Genomic DNA, 7,612 nt, shown 5'->3' on the forward strand with positions numbered 1-7,612 from the left:
CACACGCAAAGACAAAGGTCTGAACTAGACTAAAAAGTGTTTTGTTTTTGAAAAATGCAAAGCGAAAAAAAAACAAAAGAAAACTGGCTCTTTTTCGAAATTTCGATAACCTACCGAAAAATATGCCAAAGAGAGTGAAAGAGTGCAAACTCTGAGTTCTTGTTGGGCATACTAAGCTTGTGCACTAAAAATAGTCTTTCAAGAAACATGAACTGTCAGCGAAACATACTTTATAAAATGTTAAATTGTGAAATGCAATTGTACCAATTTAAACTATCTCGTTAGAGTATTCATTGCCCCTATTCAAAAGCTTAGAATTATTGCGTATGCAGACGACACGAGGTTAGCTACTAGTGGGAATGGCCAAGATTCCACTAGCCTTGCAAAGGACCTAGAAATAATCTATTCTTGGGTTACTGAGAGTAATATGGCCCTGAATGGAATGAAATTCCGCTCAATGACCTTCGGGTCAACTCCTTTAAATACTCCACTCGTAGATAATGGAGGTAAAGATATTGAGCAGGTCTCATCTAGTATGAAAGATTTAGGCGTAGTCCTACAAAATAATGGAAAATTTGATGAGCATATCCAGTTGAAGGTGGGTAAAGCTTTTCAAATGTGTGGTTGGATATATCGCACGTTCAAGTCCAGAGATAGCATCACGATGCTTACTCTGTACAAGTCGATTGTCCAGCCACATCTTGAATATGCTTCACCCATTTGGACTCCAATAAGTTCAGCAGGTTTGCAAAAGGTCGAACAAGTCCAAAGATGTTTCACTAGGAACATTACAGGAATGAGAGAGCTCTCACATTGGGAGAGACTAGAAAAATTGGGACTGTACAGTGTTCAGAGAAGGTACGAAAGGTAGCTGATACTGTACGTCTTCAAAAGTATCCATGAGCTGTGTCCCAACCCAGGATTCAGGGTCTGTCGAGGCTTAATGTGCGTTTTGAGAGCACCTTCAAGCCCTCTAGAATCCAAGCTAATTCCAACAAAGAATTCCACATCTCTTCTTTCTCGGGCTCCTTTATTGTTTGATTTGCTTCCCTCAAATATTCGTAAGAAATACGTAAGCATTGTTGATCCGGTAACATCTTTCAGGTCAGACTTGGACAAAGTTATGGATAGCATTTCAGATCAATCCTACATTCAAGGACAAGCTTGATCTGCCAACTCGAACTCGTTAGTAGACCAAATATCATTTAAAGCTTGAAAGGTAATAAATAGACGAATTATTTCATTTCATTTTAATAGTAATGAGGATTTCATTCCCAGCAACGGTTAGAAAAGCCCGTGAAAAACCAAACCAAAAATATTGTTCAATAAGGGCCAGGTAACACTCTTATCATCTTCATGACCTGAAAATGACAAAGGTTTTTCCTCTCTGTGCGTATTGATCCGTGACTGATGTTTTTTAACTAAAGACGGCAATTAGACGTTTGTGATCCTTATGCAAGGTCACAGTCGGATTGGATGGACACCAAAAAGTTGCAAAATCGTGGAAGACGAGACGAGAATCTATTGCTGAATGGGGTGACTCATGCTGACTCGTCAGTGAGCATCTCAACAGAAACTGAGATGTCACACTTGTCAAAGAATTTGCCAAGGAAAAGAAGAAAAATAACGAGCCTTTCCAATTTGATTGAGTTTTCCTCGTGTAGTTTGAGAATTCATGACTTGTTTGGGATCCGTCTTCTATGATATATGTCTTCCTGATGTATGAACAAATAAAAAGTTTTCGTCAAACTCTGGACTTTTCAATGCCTAAAGAGCAGATGTCAAGTAGGAAATAACCAATGGCTAGGCCGTAAAGCTACCCGAGAACAATTGCAGTGCTCACATATTTCTGCTCTTTTTGCATCATTTTGTTGATTTGCTATTTTCACTTTTATGTCTGAAACAATTTTTTCATGCGTTCTTAAGCTTAAGAAATGGTCAAATTGGGTCCCAAAATATTTTTTTTCAACAACCTTCAATCTCTCCAAGTCTTGATATCAATTTGCTTCAGAGCATGGCCTAAATATTAAGCAGAAGATTTATTAGCAAAAGCAATTGAAATCAAACCGGAGACATCTCGCTCTCAAGTTACGATTAAGTGCGCTAGCTACTAAACCACGAGAGTTAACAAGAAAAACCGCCTTGAACCTGAAAATAGGACATTGAAGCAGGAATGAAGATGACGTTACAATCAAATTTTGGGAGGTCACTCGTACTTTTGAGATTTAATAGTTCTTTGTTAGGGGATTAAATTAGAACTCCAGTTCATCTGTCTATGAACGGATGTGCATTTGTGGCTTGGCTTTTTAGTACCTCTCCTGTATTTAGAAGTACCCCACTGACCTCTCAAAATTTGTACTGATACCATCAGACAGCTACTTAAAGGAGTCAGGTTCGCCCTCCCTCTCAAACCACTCAACTAGATTAGCATTCAATACTATTCAATGGAGTTCAGCTCTTAAATCAAGCTCATAATGTACCTCTCTACACTTCTTAGTCACCCGAGGGCAAAGAAGGCCCCTCCCCCTCCTATTGTATAAATAGCTATTTCACTGAGATAACTTGCCTGATTGCCTTTCAGATCTGTGACTGTCACGGAAACTCCCTTGACGCAACAACTGGCCTTTATGATCACGATCACATTGGCCGTGGAGCCGATCGCGAAGTTATCATACTTATAGAATACTGTAACGAAAGAATGACGTGTTTAGTATGGATGAAAAATATCCTCCATACTGGCTCCGCTATTGTCTGAAATGAGCACTTACAAGGGTATTTAACCGAATCTCTCCCCATAGTTTGGACGTCCAGTGATTGTAATCCAACCCCACGATCCTACAACGAAACGGTTCAGCCAAGCAGGCAGACAGAAGGAGGAAATATGTAACCATACCCGAACTACGAACTTGGCGCCCCATGTTGAATTTCGGCACTCAGTGGGCTTGGCGTTGCACTCTGAGGTAAGCCCATGGTAACTATAAGGTCCATAGTACTCAATTTGGGGTGGCTCTTTTTCGTAGGCTGCCTCTCCAATTGTGAAAATCAGATACTTCTTGGCAGAGTCCATCTGCAACATACAAAAAATGTACTTATATTATTAGATAATTATTTTTGAGTATTTTGTCAATTTTCCAGAAATTTCCCGAAAATAAATGAATTAAAAAAGATTACAAAAACCTGTTGATGGTTCATTTTTGCCATTGCTTGGTTACCAACTATTGGAAAAACGTTAAGGATACAATTTGACGCCACAATAAAAAGTACTGCTTCATACTTATAAGGATTTGAGGCTTACCGCATCAGTAACGGATTCGTCGGTACGACTCACTTCGACCTCAATTTTAACAATCGTTCCGGCGGGCTGTTCTGGGATCAGAATATTCGAGAAATCAACATTGGCCACTTCCTCATTTTTGACGAATACTTCTTGAACTCTTTCTCCAGCCATGTCAGGCCTGATCCTGATAGATTTCATAGAAAGAATAATAAGATGTGTGAGAAGTGTCAACAACTAAAGCAACTATATTTTCAAGTCTTCTTATAACGTCGATTTCATACCGTTATATGAAACAATGTAAACTTACAAATTCGTCTATCTTTGGTGATGCTTCGCTATTAGAACTGAACTGAGGAAACCAAGTATGCTAGCTCGCAATGACGCTATTTCACCTTTTCTAGTAAGGATGCTGAATAAAACTTTATTTAGCATCCTAGCATGTCATTAGGATCGCAAACTCCTTCAGTTTTTTGAACGGCTGACATGTCGATTTTGAAATGGGAATACACCTATCGGGACTAATTTCTCACTCTTCAACACTAGAGTCCCCAACAAAGAAAAGATTCGAGGCAAATAGATGAAATAGCAGCTTTCAATTTTATAGTTCTGGGGATTACATTTCCTGTAGCGGGTAAAAAAGCCAAACCGAAACACTGCCCTATACAACAATTTTCCCGTGACTTTGAGATTTGACAAGAACGAGCTTTTTGAACATGGTGAAGAAGTGTTCTACTTAGTCCTGTTATGTTTGCAGTTTGAAATGTACAACAGAAGCATATTTGTCAATTATTTTCAGAGTAGCATAACGTTAAGCACGGGACACTTGATTGAGACAGTCGTCCAAAAGTGACCAGAGGCGAGTTTCTTCGAGGTCTTGCCTCGGAGTTTGGTGCTTGGACGTTATCCAGCATGAAAATATGCTCATCGGAATGGGGGGAGAGAAGGCTTGTTCTGAGTAACGTCCAAGGCTGAACTCCGAGGTAAGAGCGTTTAAAAACAGGCCTCTGGACAGTGTACGAGCACACTTTGGTGCCAGCAGTAAATTGGCCTGGCCTTCTGAGATCGTCTTGTTTAACGTGCCCTCAATTGAGTATCACTATGTGACAATACCGCTTACGCACTTGATGTCAAATCGAGAATCTTCTCCATTGTTCTTGAGCTTGAAATGGAGCTTTGTGATGGAACCTGCCTTTCCAAAGAGAGGGTAGTCCTCGGAGGGCATGTACGTTAATTCCAGTTGATCGAGGCTCGTGATATGGCCGACATTTGCTGCAATAGAGCCAGTCAAAGCCGAGACTAGGATAAAAAAAACTCCTTTCATTGTCGGGGATGTTAAGTGCAATGAAATTCTTCATGAACTCGGTTATTTATTGGATCCTATGATAAGATAAGACATATTATCAATTGGCAACTTTTCGTCCTTGCCGGCGCAGAGAAGGCAGCATTTTTAGGTTTATTGCCTTGGAAAAAAACTCAAATTCCCTTTTTGAAAATTGCATAGATTCGCCATGAAATCCAAGCATTTCCTATGACACTGCAACACCTTTGATATATCTTTACTTATGCATTTACTAGTCTTATCTTGATGAATAGCCCAGATATTGCTATAGTCAGGGAGTCTCATGAATTTGCCGGATAATTTCTGTTCTTATTAGCTTCCACTTTTGTATTTCTTTGTTTCAATATTTCAAAAGACAATTCTTGAGATAATTGATTTTCCGGTAAGAACATGTTTGATATAGTCAAGGTTTCAGGAGTTGAGGTGCTAGAAAACTAGGAGATAAGATTTTGGGCCTCAAAAAAGTGGGGAAATTTGTGTAAGTGGCTCGTCATCAGTTATGTTCCGTTAAGCTGGGAGTTTTAGATCAATAAAACTGAACTTTTAAGTCCAATCCGTGAGGCCTTGAAGAAACATTGTGTGATAAGATAGCTATTTATTGAATTGCGGGGGCATTCTTTGCGTGGAGTTTACAGAAGTGAGGTTTGCAGAAAGTCGCCTTGAATGCTTTCGCTTTTTCACGCAGATAAGTTTGAAGCGAAGAGCGAGGGCTTGCCCAGGCTTCTCTTCAGATGAGAGGGTATGATGAAATGGCGAGCGCATTCAAGGTGTTGTTGACCGATCGACTTTTTGAGATCCGAACATGAATAAACTACATGCAAAGAACGCCGCCACTATTGAATACACAGTTTTCTTTTACAAGAAGCAGTTTTCAAGGTATGAATTTCCCTCGAAACCACTCAAAGCCATATTTGCCCTTAGAGAATGTCTATTTTCTTCACGAGTGGCTGGAAACTTAGATACCGGCCACTCATGAACACAGGGCCATGAAATAAGATTTCTAATGGTGGCGTTTGGTTTCCTTTGCGTGCCGGAGAGAGAACTTTATACTGCTGAAAACAGGTCGTTGTAAAAGGAACGGAATAAATTCACAATGTCATTAACTCTTACCTTAGTTTCGGGAGCTTGTTGCATGTAAGATATTCTAAGGAAAGAGTTATCAAGTTAAATATTACTACTACCATTGTTATTGTTGAGAATACATATTCGAATGGTTTAAAACTAACCCATCAAAGCTTTAACAAAGCAATCAAGCATTTTTCTTTCTGGCGCCAGTTCATAAGGTTTTTTTTACTTCATTGGATGCATTTGGTTCTATTAACTGGAGCCACTATAGTACAATACTGGATACTGGAGGAAAAGAGACATAATAGAGGTTGAAAGATACAGATACACGAGAGAATTAAATGAACTTACAAACTTTGGGGGCACGGAGACGGGTCTAGATACAATAAAAGTGGAAGAAAAAACACAAAATATACACCTTGGCGTCTCCCACGTGATGACCTGAAGTCAGCTGACCATTGGCCTCCTTGACAGGAAGATGGCGATGGACTAAAATAGCAGATGGAGGAGACCATTTGAGACGGATCGGTTGTTCCTTCAGCTTGCTGAAGGAAGACCTGACATATAAATTCGTTCCAGTCGGCATTTGCACTGTTGTTAAACTGGTAATTATACGTTGGTCTTGAACTATTGATATTCAAGAAGCATCTCCTATTCTGACTTAACTAGAATCGCTCGTTACATTATTATTTTGATTTAATTTCCATCAATCCCGATTTTCGTTCCTTGTCAGTGTCTAAGTTTCTGCAAAAAAATCTACCCGCTCAACGTTGAGTGACTTTGGCTGATTTTTGATGGCTTGATGCCGTTTTTATCATTTAAGTCGAAAGAGGAATGGCCTGGGAGCTCCCCCAAATAAATCACTTTCGATGATGCATGATTAAAATTGATGACATATTTTTTCAATGCCTTGACCTAATCTTCAACTGAGCACCTCCAGAGAAAGCTCAAATAGACTTTGCAAAATTGAAGGTAAAAAACTCCAAAACTTTGTGGGGAGCTTACCAAGAAGAATAACCAAGGGCATTAAGAAGACAAGAGTTTCCATGTCTTGATATTAGGTATTCTTTGTAGATCTATTGCGCTTGTAAATATTATCAAAAAACCAACCGAAACAAAATTCTGTGTCCCTGTGAATGTTACTCAAAATATGGTTTACGTTCTGAAATTCAGAGGGCGCTTTGTGAGTTAGTCTCTACTAAGTATAGGACTAATTATTTGGTGACTTTCATCCAAATCTGATTTTTTTTTACAACTATTGACCCAGATCATATAATGTCTGGAAAATATTGCTTTGCCTCTTTCCCATTTTGTTTGGGTGGGCCAAGGAGTTCTCCGGACATAGAGATGGACAATGCTCTGGGGGCAGACAACAAAAGAGCAATGTGTTCTGTGTATGTGAAGACGTTTCAGTTGGTTTACCTCTTAATTGAGTACTTGAACATGAAGATGGAATTCATTGAGCACTCTCTCAAGGGGAATGCATCAGATCAGGAGGTAATGCATCTTCGACCGAGCTTTCCACTCCACTACGACCGTTCTCCATGATTTGTTCTTATGTAGGTCAAAAAGCATGAGTTTGTTAAAACCTTGGTATTCAGATCAAGAACATTGAAAACGGATCTTATTTTCATCCCATTCTCAAATGTTGTTATCAAGCTGGGTGTATAATGCATAAAATACCCAGAAATGTTGTAAAATAGCCAATGTACTACACTATTCTAACGTTTAATTCCTCCCTCTTTGCCGTCAAGATATTTATGGTGATTACTTGAACCCAAATATATTTGCTTTTGGCAGTTGCAAAAGCTTTCAGCCACTATAAATATAATCTATATAAAGTGTCACCATATATAGTATGTATATGTTTAATGAGTAAGAGTCCTTTTGAACAAAGAGATAAAAGTGTCAGGTAATAAGTTATTCTTACA

General features: G+C 39.1%; 1 protein-coding gene across 2 annotated transcripts in view; it reads right to left on the reverse strand.

The window, feature by feature from the left end:
- The window catches only part of LOC131891575 (uncharacterized), a 5,327-nt gene extending 356 nt beyond the window's left edge, over positions 1 to 4,971 (reverse strand). The window contains exons 1-5 of one of the 2 annotated variants that reach the window (XM_059241188.1): positions 4,399 to 4,971; positions 3,329 to 3,461; positions 2,894 to 3,067; positions 2,769 to 2,835; positions 2,567 to 2,685 (exon numbers count right to left, since the gene is read on the reverse strand). In XM_059241188.1, coding sequence (XP_059097171.1) covers positions 2,567 to 2,685; positions 2,769 to 2,835; positions 2,894 to 3,067; positions 3,329 to 3,461; positions 4,399 to 4,598 — 693 coding nt within the window. In that variant the 5' untranslated portion in view covers positions 4,599 to 4,971. Of the gene's footprint in view, positions 1 to 2,566; positions 2,686 to 2,768; positions 2,836 to 2,893; positions 3,068 to 3,295; positions 3,462 to 4,398 lie in introns of both variants that reach the window. The other variant, XM_059241187.1, reaches the window with a different exon arrangement.
- Between the last annotated feature and the right edge of the window lie 2,641 nt (positions 4,972 to 7,612).

Source organism: Tigriopus californicus, chromosome 12 (assembly GCF_007210705.1).
Source record: "Tigriopus californicus strain San Diego chromosome 12, Tcal_SD_v2.1, whole genome shotgun sequence".
In the NCBI taxonomy this organism is placed as follows: domain Eukaryota; kingdom Metazoa; phylum Arthropoda; class Copepoda; order Harpacticoida; family Harpacticidae; genus Tigriopus; species Tigriopus californicus.